This window comes from Lissotriton vulgaris, chromosome 1_1, assembly GCF_964263255.1.
Source record: "Lissotriton vulgaris chromosome 1_1, aLisVul1.2, whole genome shotgun sequence".
Lineage (NCBI taxonomy): Eukaryota > Metazoa > Chordata > Amphibia > Caudata > Salamandridae > Lissotriton > Lissotriton vulgaris.
In genome coordinates, this window is record NC_141685.1 from 1918172526 (window position 1) to 1918195641 (window position 23116).

The 23116-nt window shown below is 48.5% G+C and overlaps 1 protein-coding gene across 1 annotated transcript in view; it reads left to right on the plus strand.

Annotated features, from left to right (window-relative positions):
- Positions 1-23116, plus strand: part of ZDHHC17 (zDHHC palmitoyltransferase 17) — a 520726-nt gene that overhangs the window by 212786 nt on the left and 284824 nt on the right. The window contains exon 8 of the mRNA XM_086919563.1: positions 21604-21729. Within this exon, the coding sequence (XP_086775689.1) occupies positions 21604-21729 (126 nt within the window). The remainder of the gene's footprint in view (positions 1-21603; positions 21730-23116) is intronic.

Here is a 23116-nt window from a genome sequence, read left to right on the forward strand (position 1 = left end):
CCCATTAGGCAAGTAATTACATTTGCGCAAAATATCACATAGAGCATGAACACATACCCCATGCAAGGGCACAACACCTGAACTGTCCCCCAGGCCAACTGGCCTCTCAGGGCCGGAAACGCCCTGTGTCCAGCAAAGTCAGGGCAGGCTGCGCAGGCAGCCAAAGAAGGATGCAGGTGCCTAAACGAAGTAGCTGCCCACTTAGTGCTAGACAGCTGTAGGACCTGAGCCTGGCACCAGCGTGCCTCCTGGCTCTTCTTCTAGACTCTCAATGAACAATGCCCAAGCACGTGGAAGCCTCCCAGGCTCTATTTGAAAGTCATGGCCCCACTGGGGGAACGGCCCGCTGCAAGCTGGGGCCCCTCTACCCTCTAAATGGCCCCCAATGTGCATTGAGCCTCTCGGGCTCTAAAGAACAATGTGCCCCGTCGTCCGAGCCTCTCGGGCTCTAAATAACAATGTGCCCCGTCGTCCGAGCCTCTCGGGCTCTAAATAACAATGTGCCCCGTCGTTGGAGTCCCCCCTCTGGGGACTCTAAATCAGCAAATGCTGCCAACACTGTGGGAGCGGCCCGCTGCCAGCTTGGCCCACACATCCAGACAAAAAATGCCCCCGGGGTCGTTGGAGTATCGACAGGCTCTAGATTACCAAAAAGATGCCTCAGTTTACGCTGGAGTCCCGCTCGGGGGACTCGTGAAATGATGGCCCCAGGAGCCTCTTGTGGGGTCTAAATACAATTGGGCCGGTCGTTGGAGGGGCCCAGTGGGCTCCAAACAAATGCCCCCAATGCGTGTGGGAGTCCCGCTACGGAAAGGGACTCAGACGTTGTGCCTCGCTCTCAAGCCCCCACCCCCCCACCCACCTGCCTGGCAGCTCCACTCACCGGACTTGTCGCGGAAGGCGGCGGGGGACGCTGGCTGCCTCTTCGGTTTGCCGGAGCTCTTGGCAGCTTCACTGGTGCTGCGGGCGGGGCTCTCCTTCATCCGAGCCCTGCTGGCGGCGGCACTTCTCGTGACGTCCTGGGTGGCGGGGTAGGCTCCCGTGCTCCCTCTCACCCCTCCAATTCCTCTCTCGCACTGGAGCGCGGGGTGTGCTCCAGTCCGCTTCCGGTTTTGTGAACAGTACTTCCGGGTCGCGCTAGGCAGCGGCCCAGAAGTAATTCTTCTCGCGGCTCCACACGGGGTCGGCACCCGAGAATAGCACTCAAAGTCTGCAAATAAGCGGGGTAGGCACCCGCGCCGCAAAACTCTGCCAACTTGCGGGGCAAAAGTCAGGGTGGGCACCTGCTTTGAAAATAAGCCAGAAGGGGGATCCCCACGCTGGGAATCCCTCGGAAAAAGGGGATTGCAGCTCCGGGCTGCAGCTGGAACCAACAGCGCTCCCCTGGAGGAGAAATCAAGCGCTTCCCAGGCGCTTCAGGAACAGTCACCCTGCCAGGCAAAGCCCAGCAAAAACTCCTTAGGAAGGTAGGGGGGGCAAGGCCTGGCCCAGGGGCCAGCTCACAGGGCCCTTCAGGCAGGGAGGCAGTCCCCAGTGGTGGTCCTCCTGGCGCCCAGCAGCAACAGGCCCCCCCTCAAGACAGGATCAGGAAAGAGAACCCCCTCATGGGGTCACAGCCCATCTTTTATACACACAATTCCTTTGTCTCAGGGTGCAGGGTGGGGGAAAACCAGTTGCAGCTGGTTTTGGAGCACTCTGATGTGCTCAGCCCCTCTTCCCATTCACTGGGCAGGCTAGGGTCATCAGTCGCACCACATGGGGCGCAGCCAGCATTGTGTGGGGAAAGCCCAGCCCTATTCAGGTCCCAGGTGCACTCCTCCCTCACATCAATAATGCAGATCTCTCCACTGACCACCGGGGCAGACCCATCCTGACTCCTGGAGCCAGGCTCACTAGCCAGCTCCTGCCAATCACAAGCCAGACAGCCATTTCACATAAATTCCACAGACATGCCAACTTTTAGTAGTGGCACTTCCACACTAAACACATTAAAGCCGCACACATCATCGCGCAGCATTCAATCTCACGAGTTCGCACATACCAAACTCGAGCCTGCACTCCCCACACATCAGGAACTAACATGAAGACATACATTCCCCATGTATTCCTATGGGAGGGCAGGCCAACCTCACTGCACGCACTGTACCCTGGGACACAGTGGGAAAGTGCGCCAAAGCCAAAAACCACTAACGCCAGGTCACAAATAAAAAGCAAAAAGTTTAGGGGTGAACCGGCCAGAAGGGCCAAGTCCAACACCCCTCAGCAGTTTGCAGACCAAGGGATGTTCTCCAACTGGGCGACCTTGTATCAGCACATGGCCCGCTGAAATCGCTGAGCGGTAGGAATTGATCGTCCGATACGCCAAGCCCTGAGAGGCCAGGGAAGCCAAGATGTTTAGAATAGCTACCACCTCACACCCCATGGGATCGTAATCGTTCCGATCACACCAACTGACCCATCGAGACAGGCTGATCTCTATCTCTTGTTGGTTCAGTCCGCCCACACTGCTCCCAACCAGCACTGAGCCTCTTGCGAAAGTCTGCTGACACTCCAGCGATGCCGGAAAGACCCCAGGCCACCAGAGGCATTCTCCCCTGCTGGAGAAGGGGGTGAGGGAGACCCTGCGGATCCCTCAGGGGAAAAGGATCATGGGGTAGAAGGATTGTAGAATCCCAAGAGAGTCCCAGAAGAACTTGAAACAACACTTGTGACCTCCAATAAGGGTTAATCAGCACCACCCTTGCCTGCTGTCTGCCAACATGGGGGGGAGCCTCATGATCATCGTGAAGGGGGAAAGGCGTAGCTGGTGTCCCCGGACCCATCCTGGAGGAAAGCGTCTGACGCGGCCGCCGGAGGATCTGGCTTCCAGCTGTAGAATTTGGGAAGCTGGTGGTCTAACCCAGACGCAGGGGTCCCCCGAGAACGGGCCCCACGTGTCGTGCAACGGTGGTCGAAGCTACCACAAGCTCATGTCCCTCCAACTCCTGGAGCACCAGTCTGCTACCACATTGGACATTCCCGGGGGATATTCCGCCATCACTGAGAAGTTGTGTGAGAGGCAAAAGGTCCACAGAACCTTGGCCAGATCCGCCAATGCCTTGGACTTCGTACCCCTGAGGTGGTTGATGTAGCGCACCGCTAAGACGTTGTCCATTTTCAACAGGACGTTGCAGGAAATCCTGTCCTTGGTCCAGCATTTTATCGCGAAAGCCCAGGCAGTTGATGTGCAGCTGACTTTCTGCGAAAGACAACTTTCCACCGGTAAAGGAGTCCTCGCACCGAGCCCCTCAGCCTGATCTGCTTGCGTTGGACTCTATCACTAGATCCGGGTTGCAACCGAAAATGGCCCTGCCATTCCAGGCCTCCATATGGTCGAGTTACCATCTCATCTCTACATGAACCTCCTCCGTGAGGGGAACTTGGTCTGCATACTGCATGCCCTTGCGGAGATGAGAGGCTTTGAGACGCTGATGCGCTCTGTAGTGGAGCAGGGCCGGGAAGATAGCTTGAATCAACGAGGATAACAGGCCCACAAGGCGTGCTATCTGCCTCAACGAGATAGAAGAGCGAGCCAGGGTGCGTCGGAGTCCCCTGCGAATCTTGACAGTTTCTCGCGAGGGAAGAACTCTGGGTGTGGGCCACCGAATCGATTGTAAAACCCATGAATGTTACCTACTTGGACGGGGTCAGAAGAGACTTCTTGTCGTTGATGACAAACCCCAGGCCCTCAAGGAGATCCGTCATTTCTTTGAGCTGGGTGGCCAGACGTGCCGGGCACTGCTCCAGGAGCGGGAGATCGTCTAGATAGACTGAGACGCAGCCCCTTCACCCGAAGTGTTTCCATGACCGGCTTGAGGACCTTCGTAAAGCACCACGGGGCTGATTGGAAGGGTTGCAAACTCGTAGACCACTCCTTTCCAGAGAAACTGGAGGAAACGTCTGTGTGGAGGGTAAACTGGTACTGTTAAATATGCGTCCTTTAAATCTAGGTGCACCATCCAGTCGTTGCGTTGTAGGAGATCGTGCAAAAGATGGATGCCCTCCATCTTGAAGTGGGGATAGACGAGCCACCTATTGAACTCTTTGAGATTCATGACTGGCGCTGGCCACCGTCCGTCTTGTCCATAATAAAGACGTTGCTGAGAAACCCCCTTTGGTGCAGACTGGAAGGGACTATTGCTCCTTTTCGCAGACGATCGGTCACATCCTTGTCGATAAGGACAACCTTGTCTTGTGCGAAAACCAGCGGCTTGGGGCGAGTCCTGGATGGGAGTACTGTAGGACTCTATTTTGAAACCTTGTACGGTTTGTAACTCGTCTGAGGTAATGGCTCGCCAAGCATGCTCGAAAAGAGCCAACCTGCCCCCCACCTTGAGATGGTGTAAAGGTAAAAGGCTCACCTGCTGTGGCCAGAGATTGGCCTCGACCTCTGCTTCCCCAGCCTCTGTATCCACGGCGGGATTGAAAGAACTCCTGTCTGCAGGGGTCTGTGGTCTTCTTGCCGCCACGCTGAGGGGCTTGAGTTTAGAACTTGCCGGCCGAGCGTCCCCTGCAAAGACCAACACTGACAAAAACACGGGGTTCGAAGACTCTTTTGATAAGTCTGCGCCTTGTCGAGCGACGTAAAGGTGACGAACCGTGTCAGCTCCCTTATAAAAGGCTCCCCAAATAGGCCTCCCTGAGCAACAGCACCCGCCTCCGAAGAAGCCAAGTCGCCAAGCTTGGGATCCACCTTCAAAAGAAAGGCATGCTGCCATTCTGTGGAAAGGGCACAGTTAGTGTTTTCCATAAAGACTATGGACTATGGCCTTCTGGACCCAGTTGGAAATGTGATCCGGTGATAAAGAGGAATCAGTAGCCTTAGGCTCTTCCGCTAACTCCAGCAGTAAGAGGTCTAGACCGGTCCAGGAGTTTATCCTGACAGTTCTTCCAGGACCGGTTAATACCCTTCTTAGGGTCCCGAATATATTTCTGAAGGAAGGGCGCCATCTTAGAATCCACCTCCGGCATCGACGTGAAGGGTCGACCGAGGGCACTCCGCCCTAAGGCAGGCCCTAACCTCCTTCTCAAGAAGCTTGTGTAGTCTTCCGGCGACGAAATCTGAAACCTTGGGGGAAGGTGTCCAGGCTGAGTAACGTGGATGGACCAGATCCTTGAGAACCAACATATCTGAGGGTTCGCTCTGCTTAGAGGCATCTGAAGGGCTCACATCAGGGCACCAAGGTGTAGACTGACCCGCTTTGTCCTGTGATTCCCCTGCGGAGTAGTCGTCCTCACCGTCTTGGTCCTTGTCTGGGCTTTCGGACACTTCTGTGAGCTGGACTTGCTCTTGGGGGGGATGGCCTAGCCAGGAAAGCTTTCTTTAGTCTCTCGAACGCCCCCACGTCAGGGGCCGATGTGCTTTTGCACCTCTCAGCACGCTTGTGTCTCTCTGCCTGTATGGCATAAGCATACTGCATTATGCGGTGCTCAAATGGACCCATCACTACCTCCACTGCTTGATGTATGGATGCGTCGACTGCGTCGCAAAACTCATCATCCAAAGGGAAAACCTGCAGGGATTCCTCTTCCACGTAAGCCATCTCCATGCTTTAGAGAAAAGGACTTCCCCACCAGGACGTGCACCTAGGAATGGCAGACTACACACTCACGCGTGGACAGGCAAGGCCTGGAAGTAATGGCAAAGATATGAGCAGTGAAAATCGCTTTACTTTTGTGCCGTCGGGCAGCAGGTAGGCAAAATAGTTGCTCGGGCGACTCACCCTACAAATCCACGGGTGTCAGGAGGTCTGGGCCCGCCCCCACCACAGGCAAAAGGGCGCTTTGCAAGAAAAAGAAGTGCTCCTAATTTCAATCTGCCTCACAGCCGCAAACTGACCTGCTACACCAGGTGTAAACGCTGGGGCCAAAGAATGCACAGTATTCAACCCGCACTTGCAGGTGTCAGGGTTCCCAGACAACAGACAGACGCGTCAGCAGAAAGAACTGCAAAGGGCGTGTTTGAAACCGCTGATCCTCAGAGCGGCAGAGTGGCTCTTTAAACAGCAAGATCAAAGCGGCGCCCCCTCGTGAGCCGAAATGCGATACGCAGCTGTGCCTGCACTTGAGGGCCACGAGCAAAGCAATGAAACCCCGCGGCCTCGACAATAGGCAAAAAACCTAAAAGAAAAATTACCCAACGCCGGCCAAACACCCAAGCGGGCTCCACGCTTAAATCGAAACAGAGTAATGCTCCTCACAGAGCCGGCACTCGTGAATAACCATTCGCCTTCGCCACCGAAGCGCAGGAGGCGAAAGGACAACAGTCAAGTCAAGTCAAGTCAAGTCAAATAATTTATATAGCGCGCTAAATACCCAGAGGGTCTCAAGGCGCTTGAAGAAGGGAGGGGAATTATTTGTCGAATATCCAAGTTTTAAGTTGCTTTCTGAATGCTAGGTGGTTCTGAGTGAGGCGAAGGTGAGTGGGAAGTGAGTTCCAGGTTTTAGCTGCCAGGTAGGACAAGGATCTTCCTCCCATGGTGGTTTTGTTGATGCGAGGTACAGTAGCAAAGGCTTGGTTGGAGGATCGTAGCTGGCGGGAGGGGGTGTAGAAGGAAAGTCGTGTGTTGAGGCATTCGGGTCCAAGTTCGTAAAGTGCTTTGTGTGCGTGGGTTAGGAGGCGGAATGTAATCCTCTTATTGACGGGGAGCCAGTGGAGGTTTTTCAGGTGACCGGAAATGTGTTCTTTACGCGGGATGTCTAGTATGAGCCTGGCTGAAGCGTTCTGGATGCGTTGGAGTTTTTTCTGGAGTTTTGCGGTGGTACCGGCGTATAGGGTGTTTCCGTAGTCCAGGCGGCTCGTGACCAGTGCGTGGGTGACCGTTTTTCTAGTTTCGGTTGGGATCCAACGAAATGTTTTTTTGAGCATGCGAATAATGATGAAGCAAGATGATGAAACGGCGTTGACTTGTCTGTTCATTGAGAGTGAGGAGTCCAGGATGACGCCCAGGTTCCGTGCGTGGTCCGTCGGGATGGGTGCTTTTCCAAGGGCCTCTGGCCACCAAGAGTCGTCTCAGGCGGAGGGGGAGGTACCTAGGATAAGGACTTCTGTTTTATCTGAGTTCAGTTTCAGACGGCTGTGCTTCATCCACTCGGCTACTTCTTTCATTCCTTCATGTAGGTTGGTTTTGGCGGTGTTCGGGTCGTTGGTGAGTGATAGGATCAGTTGAGTGTCATCAGTGTAGGAGATGATGTTGAGATTGTGTTGGCGTGCGATGGTCGCGAGGGGGCTCATGTATATGTTGAAGACGGTGTGGCTTAGTGAAGATCCTTGTGGCACGCTGCAAATGACTTCAGTGGCCTCTGACTTGAATGGTGGAAGGCGGACTCTCTGAGTTCTTCCGGTAAGGAACAAGGTGATCCATTCCAGTGCTTTTCCTTGGATCCTGATGTTTCTGAGGCGTTGTAGCAGGGTGCTATGACAGACTGTGTCGAAGGCTGCGGAGAGGTCAAGGAGGATGAGGGCGACTGTGTTTCCATTGTCCAGTAAAGTATGAATGTCGTCTGTTGCTGCGATGAGTGCGGTCTCAGTGCTGTGTTTGGCTCGGAAGCCGGACTGTGAGGAGTCGAGGGATTTGTTGGTTTCGAGGAAGGCGGCGAGCTGGTTGTTGATAGCTTTCTCAATGACTTTGGCCGGGAATGGAAGGAGCGAGATGGGGCGGTAGTTTTTGAGTTCGGTGGGGTCAGCTATGGGTTTTTTCAGAAGGGCGCTGAGTTCTGCGTGTTTCCAGCTTTCCGGGAAGGTGGCGGAGTTGAGGGAGCAGTTGATGACGTCTCGGAGGTGTGGTGCTATGATGGAGTCTGCTTTGTTGAAGATGTGGTGAGGGCAAGGGTCTGGGGGGGATCCTGAGTGGATGGAGTTCATCAGGCGGATGGTGTCTTCAGTGGAGATTGGGTTCCAGTCGTTGAGGATGTTCAAGGGGGGTGAAGGTACGGCAGAAGGTTGGGTGGGTTGGTCTCCGGGTTGGTTGTCGAAGCTGTTGTGGATGTCTGCGATTTTGTCGTGGAAGAACGAAGCTAGGGAGTCGCAAAGGGCTTGAGAGGGGGTGATGTCGTTGGAAATGGCTGAGGGGTTGGTAAATTCTTTGACGATGTTGAATAATTCCTTGCTGTTGTGGGCGTTGTTATCTAGTCGGTCTTTGAAAGCGGTTTTCTTGGCAGACCGTATTAGTTGGTGGTGAATGCGGGTAGCGTTTTTGAAGGCGTCCTTGGTGCTGGTGTCTGGGTCTTTTTTCCAGGCCTTCTCGAGGGAGCGGCAGAGTTTCTTAGATTTCTTAAGATCATCGTTGAACCAGGAGGCGTTTTTTCTGCCTAGTTTGATTTGGCATTTTTTCAACGGTGCTAGGATGTCGGCGCTGTTGGTTAGCCATTGAGTGAGGTTAGTGGCTGCTTGGTTGGCGTTCGATGAGTGGGCAGGGGGGTTTTGAAGAAGCGATGAGGAGATCTGGTCGGTGGTGATTTTGTTCCAGTTTCTTCGCAGAGTAGGTTGAGGATGGTTGTAGTCTTATTGTAGATGAAGTGAACGCAGCTGTGGTCCGTCCAATGGAGGACTGTGGCGTGACTGAAGGAGACATGTTTGCTGGAGGTGAAGATAGGGTCGAGTGTGTGACCTGCATTGTGGGTGGGGGTATTGACGAGTTGTTTGAGTCCGAGGTTGGCGAGATTGTCCAGAAGGGTGGTGGCGTTACTGTCATTGCGCTTTTCCAGGTGAAAATTGAGGTCTCCCAATAGAATGTAGTCCTCGGAGGGGAGGCATGTGGGGGTGATAAAGTCAGTGATGTCATCACTGAATTGTGCACGGGGACCTGGAGGCCGGTAGAGGAGGGTGCCTCTGAGTGTGGTCTTGGGGTCGGTGTGGATCTGGAAGTGAAGGCGTTCAGCGCTGGCAAGGTTGACGTCTGAGCTGGTTGAGATGCGGATGGAATTCTTATGAACAATGGCGATGCCTCCTCCCGTTTGCTTGATGCGGTCCTTTCGGATGATCTTGTAGCCTTCCGGGATGGCAATGGAGATGTCTGGGGCTGATGAGGCGTTCATCCATGTTTCTGTTAGGAAGGCGACGTCCGGAGAGATGGTGTCTAGTAGATTCCAAAGGTCGATGGCGTGTCTGTGGACCGAGTGGGTGTTGAGCAGGATGCATTGTAGGTGGTTGGTGTCGGACATCTGGAAAAAAAAGAGGAGTTGCCACAGGAAGTACTCGCCCTAAGGGATGACGGAAGGAACTGATTGGTGGATGTTATGGACTGTCTAAGGCACCATGGGAGTGCTAGTTTTTTGTTGAAGTTGAACACTGCTGGCTGTAGGGAATAAAGAAAGTTACAGCATAATCCTCGCCTCGGGTCCGGTCATAGAATTCTTCTCCCCTCACCTTTCTCCTTACTTGATTGAGGCGATGTGCCACAATGAACATGTAGTCATGCTCTCCTTTTTTAGGTCGAGCCTGGCGTACGCAGCAACATTCACAAAGATTGGGTGGGATCCCGTCGGACTTCTCTCTGCGGTAGGGCAGGATTCATTGCACACATTTAAAAGGTAAAATACAGAAATTATAAAATGCAGATGCATAATGAATCAATGGCATTAAAGCTCTGTCAGTATATCGAAATATGAGCAGAACCAAGAAATATCCTAAGTTTCAATGGAGAGCAATATCAATAAAAATGTAAATTGATACTTGTATAAGAAATCTGGCAGCATCCCTAGTAGCATTGGAAAGTCTTCTGCCCTCCCCCACCCGAAAATCTGTGGCTTATGTGCCTTTTCTTGTATAGAAAAACATTAATTTCTGCAAAATCATCCTGGCATGAGTAGATGAATTCAACTTTTAGTAAATCAGTGCACAGTTCACGGAAATGTCATATTGCCTTACTATTTAATCACAATCCAATTACATGAATATTAATTCTGCCCACTCTATGCTAATGTCCTACTGAGGTAGCAAGACAAAGTAGTTACAAGAACAGCAGCAAAGTATTGTGATTGAATGCAGTACATTGAGCTAAAGGATGAGGTAGGCAGAAACGTCAGGCAGGCCGGCAGGTTGAGAAATAGCAACAGTACTGTGTCCATGTTGGAAAGTTTCGAGAACAGCAAGGACAACGTCAATGAAAATAAAACAAACATAATTTAGCTTGACTTGTGCTGCAGAAATGATGAACATGCAGAAGGAGATATCCATTTTGAACAAGATGGTGACAAGGTCTATCTGAGGCCTAGGTAGCATTAGCCAGAAAAAGGGAAAATTACACATCATACAAAAATAATTTCAAATGCAATAGCACCATTGCAGTGTGTACATGGACATTCAAGAGTAAATCCATTACACATGTTAATAATGGTAAAAACAAAACGAAAATTGCAGAACAACTCTAACATAAGGTATTAGCAAGTAAAAGCTCAGAATTATAAATACTTTGAGAAGCAGATCATGGTCTCCCCACCAAGTGTAAAGATACCTTCAATTGAGGAACTGGGGTAAAAGAATCCCCTTAAATGTAACTGTTTCTTTTTCATGCATTAATTTGACTTATTTACATTTATTTAGCTGCAGATGTATTTTATTGAAACCGTAATGCTATATTGTACTTTTTTGCTCCTTGTTTGTACTCTAGTATCCATTGAGGGAGGCGGAGAAAAAAGACTTTCATATTCCGCTCCCAGATGACTACTGTTCACCAATAGTCATTTCACCCCATAGCCACCTTCCCTTTGCTTCTTTTTACCCTTGGGTTTTCTTGCTCCTTGAGCCTCACCTTCCTTTGTCCTCTTAACTCGCTCTGGATTCTTCATAACTAAGCCATTGATCCAGTACCATTCCTGCCCACTGCTTCTCAGACTGAGTGGCATGTCACTAAGTTTTTCTTTACTGTCTATTATGTTACTAGCCACTGAAAAGCCCCGTGCTCACCCTTTTTAATGCCCTTAATTAGAACTTGCTAGCCGTTGAAAGCAGACATTTAATTCTAGACACTCTTGACAGACTACAGTGTATTTCCCCTAATGCATTTTTTTATTGTTTTATCATGAGATTGTGATCATTTTTTCGAATCTTCCTTTAAAACATACAAAGTATTTAATTCATATTTATTTCAGGACAGTTCCTTGTTGAAATCAACCCATGACTGGCATTCAATCCTTTACTGTTATGATGGATAGCATGGTTTTCTAATTTTTAATACGTGCAATAAGGGTCCATAACCTTTACTGGGCAATGAGAAATGTTTGAATGTAAAGCAAAATGATGAGCAACATCCCGGACCACAACAAGATGTATTCATATAAAAGTATTGGTAAAACAGTTGAAAGAATGGCAGAATGCTTTTTGCAACACACTTTAGGCCAGCAATACTGGTTGTAATTTGACTTAAAGATCAATCTACAACATGCTAACGCTATCTGTTAAGCTTTGAAGATTTAGGGCTCGCCTCCCAATTAATTATTGGCATTATCAGGGCCATGGTGTGTTTTTGAGCACATTAGATCAGAACCTTGGTAAAAGTTAGAACCTTGGTAAAAGTTATTGATCTAAAAGACCACTTTGTAAATGGGATGGTGGCATATCCCAATGCTTTCTTTAGGAAATGTAACTACTAGTGATCCTTTTTAAGTGGCAAGTCATTATCATTGGTAAAGCATGCAAGTCATTAAATACTGGTACACAAACAATGTTTGATGTTCTCCAATTAATGTTTGGATAATTCAGTTCCATGTTTAAAGTACATTTGTGAAAACATAACATTTGAATATTTTGTTTACTTTTACATTGTGCAAATGTAGCTGGCTAGAGAGCAGAATGCCTTTGAATTTCATAGTGACATTACATCTTGTGTTTTTTATTGAATTACATTTCACGGGGACGCTAGAGGGCGCACAAGCAGAATGGCTGCACTCATGTGAGGCTCCTGCAGCTTGGAAACAAAATCCGGCATTTATCCTGTGTATCTGACTCCTTTGCCCGTCCGGACCACCCTCGTGTGCAGTGAAGACTGATATGCTGCCTCGGTGAAAGTTTCAACGCTCCACGCCTCACCGCCACAGAGTTATTACAAGCGGAGTTTGACCGCGGGCTGAGCTGGTGCCAGACTGGCCGCTCTGTGGGGACCTGCAGCCTACGACAGACCGCGGCGCACCACGAGGCACATAGGCCTCTGAGAGAGAACACCGGGGAAGCAACCTCCCTTCGGCGCTGATTGAGGACCGGGCACCGGAAGAAACGGAGAAGTAAGAACGACGTTGCTGACTACAGCGTCGCCTGTAACTCCCCAACCTAAGGTTCGTGCGGCTAGCAGTGGAAGGCTCGACACTGGGCAGGACGAGCGGCCTAGAAGGAGGGACTACCAGACTACCGAAGCCCTGTAACGGGGCGTTGCCATATTTACGGAGCCGGCGAACCTCGCAGCGGGGATATAGAAAGCTTGAACACCCACCCCCTCCACTACTGGACATTGTTGATCAGGCTTCGGCAGCAGCGTGACCCGACCTGAGCACCACGCAGCCCCCCCCCTCCCCCTCTGCTGTAGGAATTAGGCCCCCTTGGGTAGGGCTGTCGGCGCCTCCTGAAGGGATACCGGGACTCACACTAGGCTTTGTTTGGTGGAATGAGACGCCTGCACCTACAGGGCCATCTGAGTGAGTCTCCACGCTCGCAGCGGATTTTACAGGGAACCACTGGGCAAGAATAGACTAGCCGAACACCGGGCCCGAAAGGCCGTTGATTACGGTGCAATACCTTCACGAATTGCCTGCTCACAATACGGGGGTCACTGGACTTTGCGCTGCTGTGGGGCCTGCCGTGGTTCGCCGCGACATATTCATTCGCTGCATTTTGCCTCACGTTCCTGCCCCCCCCCTTACTAGAGACATAAGGGGCTGCTTGCTGAGCCACGAGGGCAAGTTGCATTTCATACCTGGTGCTGCAGAGGACCACTTACGCCATTTCCCTGTTATCCCTGGGCGGTAGAGCTGGGTATAGAGAACTAACTTACCAACCTTGCAGCGTCTCCAGAGACGGGCGTTGAATATAAACTCTAGCCAGTGTCCAGCAACTGACATAAACTGCCCAGGCGCCTCCGCAATTAGAGGCAGAGAAACTAGTACGCTTGCCTCTTACTTATGAGCACAAGCTCAGGCCCTCACCGGGAAGACCGCGAAAAGCTATTCTCACCTACCACGACCAGCCCCTACAAGAGACCTACCATGGGCAAACCAGACAATCGGCAGACCAAACTGTCCTTCGAATCCACCACATCAAAGAAGGGGCTGCGGAGTACCCAAGTCGCAGGGAGCTCTCAGAGCCCATCGCCGACGGGAATGGGACCTAACTCTGCCACAACTGAACTGCAACAGATGATACAAGAAATGAGGCAGGGGTTTGCCACAATAGTGGACAAAGTCGACTGGATGTCATCAAGAATGGACGCTATGGTACAAAAAATGGATGTCCAAGAAGAGCGCATCACTGCAACTGAAAGGCGTATATCCGAAAATGACGACACCACGGCCTCCCACACAACGCAACTTTCGAGAATGGACAATGTCCTCAGAATTATCGCTGCGAAGAATGAGGAGTTGGAAGCCCGCAGCCGCCGGAATAACATTCGCGTAATAGGTGTGCTGGAATCCACTAACACAGGGCGCATGGAAGAATACGTGGAGAAGATGCTCACCGCTGCGATTGGACCTGATGCGTTCTCCAAACAATTTACCGTTGAAAGGGCGCACCGATCGCTTGGGCCGAGGCCTAAGCCTGGAGCCCCTCCAAGACCCATCATTGCACGGCTCCTAAATTACCACGATCGTGACACTGCGTTGCGGGCGGCTCGCGCCAACCAACACCTTACATGTGAAGGTGTCAATTTCTCCATTTACCCGGACTTCACGCCTCTAGTGCAGGAGCAACACCGCAAATTCCTGGAAGTCAAGAAAAAGCTCTGAACGTTACAAGTGGACTATGCGCTGTTATACCCAGCAAAATTGAGAGTGACACATCAAGCTAAGCAACACTTCTTTACAAACCCACAACAGGTGGGAGAGTTTTTGAAGACATTGAGACGAGAGCGTGCTGGAAATAGACGCAATGGCGATGAGAGGCAGGAAGATTTCCACTCAGCAAATGAAGATGAGTAATGTAAGGCGATGCTCACCGGGGTATTGAACTACCCGATGGGCTTTAACAGCAGGCCCACTGGAGTGATACATATGAAAGAGGACTCAGCTGCTCCTCGAGGATCTCAGGGGCGGACACTGGACTGCTGGTGGTAACGTATTCCAGGCACCACCCCACCTCTACCTAATGCGCCCAAATGAGGCCATGCAGGACGAAGGATGAGGTGCGGGGGTGGCTATGTGCGCACCTAGTATATACTCCATAGGGTGTACCCCAATTTACTTGTTGACTCTAATGCAAATGTTGGGATGTTTTGGGTTTGCTGAGGGAGAGGGGAGGGATGGGACTACTGGCAAGTTGGGGATGCTTCAGTGGGTGGGGGGTGGTGTTGCACTTTATGGGACAAACTGGGTTTTTTGTGCTATTATCCCTGATTTAGTTGAGTTACTTTCGGCAATGTATGGAACTGATTATTTGAGGCATGAACTCGGATGTTTAAGTACAGGAGTGAATAACATGTGCTACAATTTAGACTTGCATACTGATCTGTCTTGGATGTTGATATGGGATTGGATACGCACAATTGTTTTGCAATGGAGGGAGGATGGGATGCTAGACCTTGCACAGTATTTGATGGGGCTTATCACACTGGCAATTGACATTATTAGAGATGCTTCTATTTTTGGATATTTGGGGTTGTTTCCGAAGGGGGGAGGGACGCAATGTTTATTTCCAAGTTACGAAATAATGTTGGGCGCGATGACTATCGAAGAGATGCTACATATTGATACAATAGGATTTTTGTGGTAATGAAGTGCGAGAAGACATTCCCGCAGTGCATTTTGTACACATGAGCACTGATCTACAAACAACCACTGGCATGTATGTTGCTCTGGGGCCCGGAGAAATTGGTTGGTGGCCTATACCGTATAACCTCTTTAGGATTGAAACCTACACCACTCATGGGGGACACTTACTTAAATATCTTAACGTGGAACGTAAGGGGCTTGGGTGACCCTAGGAAGCGGCAACAAGTTCCATCGTACCTGGACCGCCACTCGGTGCACATAGCCCTTCTCCAAGAGACTCACTTCGGGGTGCAGACTGCTCATACCTTTGCCAGCAGATGGGCAATTCACAAAGTATTCTCATCTTACTCAACATATGCAAGAGGTACAGCGATTTTAGTAAAGAGAGGTACACCTTTTACCATGGCTGGTTCCAAGGTAGACCCACAGGGGAGATACTGCATGTTGTGGGGCAGACTGGGACACATCGCAGTCACACTGGTATGCTGCTACGGCCCCAACATTGATGATCCTGAGTTCTTCATTGAGCTGTGGGCTGCAATAGTGGGAACCGGTCCACATCACCTCATTTGGGGAGGTGACCTCAACACTACATTAGATCCTACCATGGACAGGTCACACCATTACACTAGGGCGGAATTGCGTGCGGCAATTACAGACCACAATTTAATAGACGCCTGGAGATACACGGGAGGGCACACACTTTACGGCACAAGCACGCTCATGGGCAAGGCTTGACTATATATTCCTAACACCGCAGCTCTATACTTCGCTTGTTCGGTCGCAACATCTCCCCAGAACATACTCGGATCACTCCCCTGTGAAGGTCATGCTGCGTTCGACGAACCTAGGTCCCCCGACAACTGCTTGGCCATTGCAACCCACAATGTTGCTTGACGCCACCTTTCAGGATGAACTGCGTGATGAATGCTTAGATTTTTTCAAGAGGAATAAGGACTGTTGGGGACATGGAAACTATCTGGGACGCGTTCAAGGTAACTCTGAGAGGGATTTGCATTGCTAAGGGGTCCGGGGTTCTAAAGAACATTGTGGCCTGACTGATGACGCTAGAAAGGGAACTGAAACACCTTGAGGTGTCATTGGCTATAGATCCCACTGATTCTGCCCTCTCGATTGTACGTGAGAAGGTCTCTGAGTACACTGCTGAAGCCACTAGGGAGTCAAAATGTAGGGGCAAGTACTGGACTGCTCGCCGTTATGGTGAAGGCGAAAGACCGGGAAAGGCCTTGGCTGCCACGATTAAATTAACACGTGCACCCAACATTATATTAGAACTTGAAGACCCGGGTGGTGGGGCGATTCGAGACACTGCGCAAATCCTCAATTCCTTTGTGATGCATTACAGCACGTTGTACACCTCCTCCAGAGTAGGGGATCTTCAACTGCAAGATTACCTAGCTGATGTCTCCCTTGGCTGGCTTAGTGATGCACAAAGGGCCTTTCTAAGTGCACCTTTTGAACTGGACGAAGTAAGGGACGCGATCATGGGTATGCGGTCAGGGAAGGCCACGGGACTATACGGAATCCCAATAGAATTTTATAAAACTTACATACATTTTATGGCCCCGGTACTGCAAGAGGTCTACGAAGAAGCTCTTGAGGTATGCCACCTACCGCCCTCTATGCGTGTAGCACTTATTACATCGCTACTTGAACCCGGGAAACCTGCGAACAAATGTGATTCTTATCGGCCCCTCTCCTTGCTGAATTGCGATGTTAAAATCCTTGTCAAACTTATTGCTAATCGTATCAGTCTTCTGCTCCCCACCTTGATATTACCCGACCAATCCGGATTCGTGCCTGGCAGAGCAACGTCACATAATTTACGTACTTTTTTCTCCGTCCTAAACTCGGTGCACGAAGACCAACCGATGGTTGCCATATTCCTCGATGCCACTAAGGCTTTGGACTCCCTTGAATGGGATTATGTGTTTAGGGTCCTAGAAAGGATAGGCTTTCCGGCAATATTCATTTCCTGGATTCTACTCCTTTATGAGCGTCCGGTGGCCAGATTACTTATTAATGGCAGACTATCCTCTGAATTCCCGGTCACCAGGGGGACTAGGCAGGGGTGTCCTCTTGCGCCTCTCCTATTCGCCATAGCTACAGAGCCTCTGGCCGCCAAATGCGACAGCATCACAGAGACAGCGCACTACGTTGTTTTCAGAGGCATATATTATTATTGATGTATGCAGATGACATCACTTTGTATGTGCGCGACCCCAGCGAATATCTGAGCCCCATTCTCAGGGAATTCATACGATTTGGTAGGCTCTCCGGAGTTCAGATTAATTGGGGTAAGTCTTGCATATTCCCGCTCACACCATCCACAACACAGTTTGGATTGGATTACCCCATTACCTGGTGCGAGGGTGATTTTAAGTACTTGGGTATCCACATAGAATAAAATAGAGATGAGCTACTTCGAGCCAATTATGGTACCACGATGAATCGCATTATTGATAACGTTACACCGTGGATTACCTTGCCTCTTTCTATAGCTGGCAGGACATCCCTGATTAAGATGGTAATCCTCCCACAACTACTATACCTATTTTTGAATATTCCATTCTACCCAGGCAGGTCCTTTATTCAACCACTTCGGTCGGAACTCATCAAACTTGTATGGGGCGGAAAATCGCCTCGACTGAAGTGGGACACCCTGAGTAGGCCCTATAATCAAGGCGGGTTTGGCATACCAGATTTTGAATTGTATTATCAGCCAGCTCAAGCTCATTATGCCTATTTTTGGATACATCAGCCCAGATACATGCCTCAACTAGCCGCTGAGCACTGGCTAGCCCATCCTATTCCCATAGAGGGCGCATTATACGATTTGGTACCTGGCAGGGATAAGACACCCACAACAGTAGTGAGCACGGTCACTGCATGGTCCTGACTGGCTGCTAGGTTGGAGGCCACTATGCTCTATGCTCCGCTGTTGCCACTGGCCTACCACCCGAATATGCACTTATTACAGGAAGCGGGATTTCTTAAGCTAATCCACAGGGTGCATGTTGAGACATGGGGAGACCTGTATCCTAACGGTACGTTTCGCTCCATGGAACATTTATATGACGGCATACAACCATCCCCGCTCGATGTATTCCTATACATCCGGCTTCGCCAAGGACTGAAAACCAGAACGCCTGACTTTCCGAATGAGCCCGTTGCCTTAGCTCCTCTGCAGCTTATACTTCAAAATGACACCCCTTGTAAGCTGGTGTCGACAATATACAAGTCAGTACACACACCAATAGATTACCCACCATCAGCTGCCAGACTGAAATGGGACCGAGAATTGGAAACACCACTCACGGACAGACAGTGGACATTTTGTCTCCAGCAGACAGAACGCATTTCTGCAAGCAGCAGATATAGAATAATAAATTATAAATTTCTGCACCGCATATATTACACCCCGGCCCGAATGTGTAGACTTCAACTTCGCACTACTGACAATTGTGACAGATGCCATGCTCCAGGGGCTGACTTTTTACATCTTGCATGGACGTGCGATGCAGTCCAGCTCTACTGGGTTCAGGTACTCACGGCACTGTCCAAAATGATTCATGCTGAGATAACTCCCTCTCCTGCACTGGCGCTATTGGGGTATGTGGAACCCCTGCAGGCGGCACCCCACAAGTTTGTTGCGTTAGCCCTTTTGGTAGTTAAAAGGAGAGTTGCATGTAGATGGGGCAAGGCTGGGCCCCCAAATTCAAGGAATGGCTGCGGGATCTAACCTATTGCCAGGAATAGTTAAATACATACTCTGAGTTGTTGCCAATAACTTCACGGCCCAGGGATGTCTGGACCCCCTTGCGATGTTACCTGTTGCAAGAAAATGCTGAGGCCGACTGTTTCAGGGCTCCCTTGACTGCCTCACTGGAGTGTCCCTCCAATGTACAAACATGTGTGGGACATTGAGAATGTGGACCCGGCCCGTTGCGTAAGAAATTGTGGGTGTGATTTCTGGAGGGGAGAGGATACTATACAGGAGAGCATTGGATCAACCGGTTCGGGGGAAGTTCATGAATTGAGCTGCCATGTGTTGAACATTCTTGTTCGAGATGTACTGCTTTCTGGAGACCTCCCTGGTGGGCGTATATAGTTGATATGGGAAGTCTGACCTGTGATAGGTGCAATAGTTGAATGCACTATCAGAATGACTGATAATATTGTACAACTATGCTGATGAATATGTCTCAGGTGCTCTAGTTACATACATGCAATGTGAATAATGGACTGAAATGTGTACATGTAATGCACTCTTCGATGACGTTTATTGCTGTAAATTTCAAAAATAAAGTTTAAAAAAAAAAAAATTACATTTCACATGTATTTGAACTTTAAGGCAAAATTGAGATAAATGGCCTGATTTAGATCTTGGCGTACGGGTTACTCCAGCACAACGGTTACTGATATCCCGTTGACTGTAATATAAATCCCAATATATCCTATGGGATTTATATTTCGGCAGATAGGATATCTGTCACTGTTGTAACAGTGTAACCCATCTGCCAAGATCGAAATCAGGCCCTATGTGATTTGCCAGTTATCACTATTGGTAAACCAGTATCACATATTGTTACTGCCAGACAAATGCTGGAATTGGGATATGAACCCAGTTCCTCTGATTGCAAATTCAGCAGCTTTGCAAACCACCAAGAAGAAGTACTATGGCAAGCCACAAACCAATGTTTTTCATGGAGTTCATAAGAATTACCAGTAGTGTAAACAATACAGATCGCAACAAGGTCTGTAGCAGTATAATAGAAGAGAGCATTGGCAACAGGTCTCTAAGGGGAACAATAATTAGTGAGTTATTCCCTGTATGGAGTTATTAGACTCGTCCATATATAAATCCTCATGGGGAAGATGTGGCTATCCTGGTTTTGCTAGACGGTTCAGCAGCCTATGACACTATATCTCCATCAGTGTTTGTGCAAAGACTGCGGCAGGCTAGGCTAAAGGATGTGGCCCTTAAGTTGTTGGGAATCCTTCCTGTGTGATATAACAATCCCAATCAGTTGTGAAGACTTCATAGTAGCTTCCTTTCAGCTTCGAAGTGGGGTCCATAAGGGTCGTCCCTAAGTCCTACCTTATTTAACCTGTATGTCGCACCTCTGGCGAAACTGGTACGCTCATACGGTTTCCAGGTGTTGTCCTCTGCAAAGGACAACCAGATAATCATTCCCATCTCCGATGACTGGAAAAAGATAGCGAACAGGTTTCAGGCTTGTATGCAGGAGATTAGCAGGTGGATGAGGGAGAACTGGCTCAAAATAAATGGGGAGAAAACCTAGATTGTGCTGTTTGAAAGTGGACAGTTCCATCTGGACTCCCCGCTGGTGGCCAGAAACATGGTGTACTTTACTTGCTCCAGTGATAGCAGCGAAACATCTGGGGATGATTTTTGATAACATCTTGACTATCGACACCCAGGTCAAATGAACAGTGAGCATCTTGCTTTTGGATGATTTGGGTCTTGAAGAAAATGCTGCCTCTTCCGAAAGAGCTCGGAGTGTCAGTGGTCATTGCACTCATCACCTCCCACTTATACTTCTGCAATGCCCTGTATCTGAACCTCAATCAACTCTTGTTAAACAAGCACCAAATTATTCAGAATGTGGCCAGATGCTTGGTCCTGGGAGTACCCAAACACTCCTCTGTTGGGGAATGATTGAGATGTCTTCACTGGCTGCCTTTTAAGAAGCGAGTGTCCCTTAAAGCGCTTTGCTTGACACATAACACCCTCTGCTTGCAGGGTTCTAGCTATCTTAGGACAGCTCTGAATTGGTATGTTCCTGGGAGACCTTTGGGATCAGCTGGACGTTGTCTGTTCCGCGATGTATTAAAGCCAGGTGGGGGGGACGTGCTTTCGCAGTGGCGGCTGCTAGCCTATGGAACTCCTTTCCTGAACATATAAAGAGCCTACATTCGCACCTGTTGTTTCGGAAGCAAGTTAAAATGTGGCTTTTGTCAGATTAGGCTTCAGTCTGGATGGTGATATAGAAGCTCTTTGCCTGCTTCGGATGCTCACTGTTCCCTTTCTTCTCTTCCGTTCTTAGCGCTTTGATGCCTTTTGCTCTAATGCAATCTAGAAAGACTATAAATACAAATCCTTGCACAAGTAGGTTACGTACTTTCAAATTGTTAGAAATCTGGGCCCACTAACCAGTGTTGATACAGCTTTCATTCAGGATGTCAGTTTTCATGATACTTGTGTAGGCATATTCTACCTTGAAAACATCTGTAATACTATGCACTCTTTCCAAACTCAGTAATGCCCGGAGTAGAACATTGTATTGCATTGTAATTGCATCTGCCTCAGAAGCACATTACATGTTTCCATAGGGCCCCTGTAACGGCATGTAGAAATCCAGAACTGCCCAGATATATTTTGCCATTTTTTTTTAAATACCCAATTTCCATGATTCTCATGTCAGCACATTTTGAACATTTCATTTTTAAGTTCCATAATATGTTGGGTATTACATTTTGCTGTTTTCCATAAATTCACAGGCAAAAACACATTTTAGGGTGCCAAGAGCAACACGTTGTGGACCACTGTTTTATTATGTGTTTTTTATTGAATCTAATGAATGCTCTTGTTTTGCTCTTTGGCAGGGTGAATCGCCCCTTGATTTAGCAAAGCAGAGAAAAAATGTTTGGATGATCAACCATTTGCAGGAAGCAAGACAAGCAAAAGGATATGATAATCCATCATTTCTCAAGAAGTTAAAGGCTGATAAGGTGAATCATTAGTACTTTTAACAAAAACTGCTTTTTGTGTTTTTAACAGACTTGTCCTTTGAGCTTCCCTTCCATGTTGGTGGTTTCCAAATAAAGACCCTTTTCTTTACATTAGTCACTAAATGTTTTATAGACTATTTTTAGCATTACCACAGATAGACTACATTAAGTAAGAAGATACAGTGTTAGTACAGAGTGAAGTATCACTATACTAAAAGAGGTCTTAACTGGTGGCTTCTTAATATTTTTCATTTTGTCCAAAACCACCAGAATTTGTATGGTATATTTTAGTTGGGTTGTATTTTTCTTTCTTTTTTTACGTTTGACTACTGTTAATCCTAATTACTATACTACTTTTCTATGAATGTGTTGTTAATGCATTATTTATACTAGAATTGTTTGATCTTGAGTATAGCCACTCTCTCATTGGAAGATTTTGTGTATATTTTTTCTCATCATATTAGGGAAGGAATGTTTCTTCTGCCAAATAAGATGGGATGTTATCGACTAAAAGAGTTTAAATACTGAAACTTCTTTCCTAGCCTGAAAAGTCAATTTGTATAATTTGGAATTTGGGATAGGTATACTGTCTTTCTGTTTTGGCATTTTTAATTTGACGGCACTGCTAATAATACAATTGGAATCTGCTTTAAAGTTTTTGTAAGTAGTAGTCTTCTAAGCTTCTTAAGTATATCTTTTCTGCCCCACTGAGAGCTGGTAGAGTGGTTATCATTTCTTTTTTTATTTTTGGTCTGGTCCACATAAGTCTGTGTAGTTAATTGTGGTGGATGTAGCTGATACACTGTATGATTGTGCAGTGCATATCGACGTTGATGCTACTTTTTACTTTTGGTTGTAGATGGATTGTATAGAATGTTCTTTTGTGTTTGTGTGCCCATTAGGGTATATTTCATGGAGATGGTTTGGGAGGTAGGGGTGAACGAACTATCAGCAGTAATGTGGAATGTCTTACAATGTAAGCACGCCTTCATACGTTTTGGGGGAAACATTTCTTTATTACAGATTTCAGAGTTCTTTGGAGGAAAATGTTAGATGTCCCCTTGAGTGCCACCTAAGTGATGAAAAACCATGCACTGTAATGATGGAAACCCGTTATGAACTAACTCTATCATACGAAAGCGCAAATTTGAAATGTTTACATTCTCAGGTTTTTAACATGATTTAATTGGTGGGAGGGGCATTTGACAAAATTATATATGTATGACTTAGCAGCATTTCTCTCACATTTCAGTAGGTTAACGCTTAAGGTTTCTTATAGTTTATGTATTTTGGTTTGAAAGTATGGCTAGAGAATACCATTGAAGGCCTGCTATCTGTAAATATCAGTCCATTATCCACTTTTATAAGTTAAGGCATCTACCACATA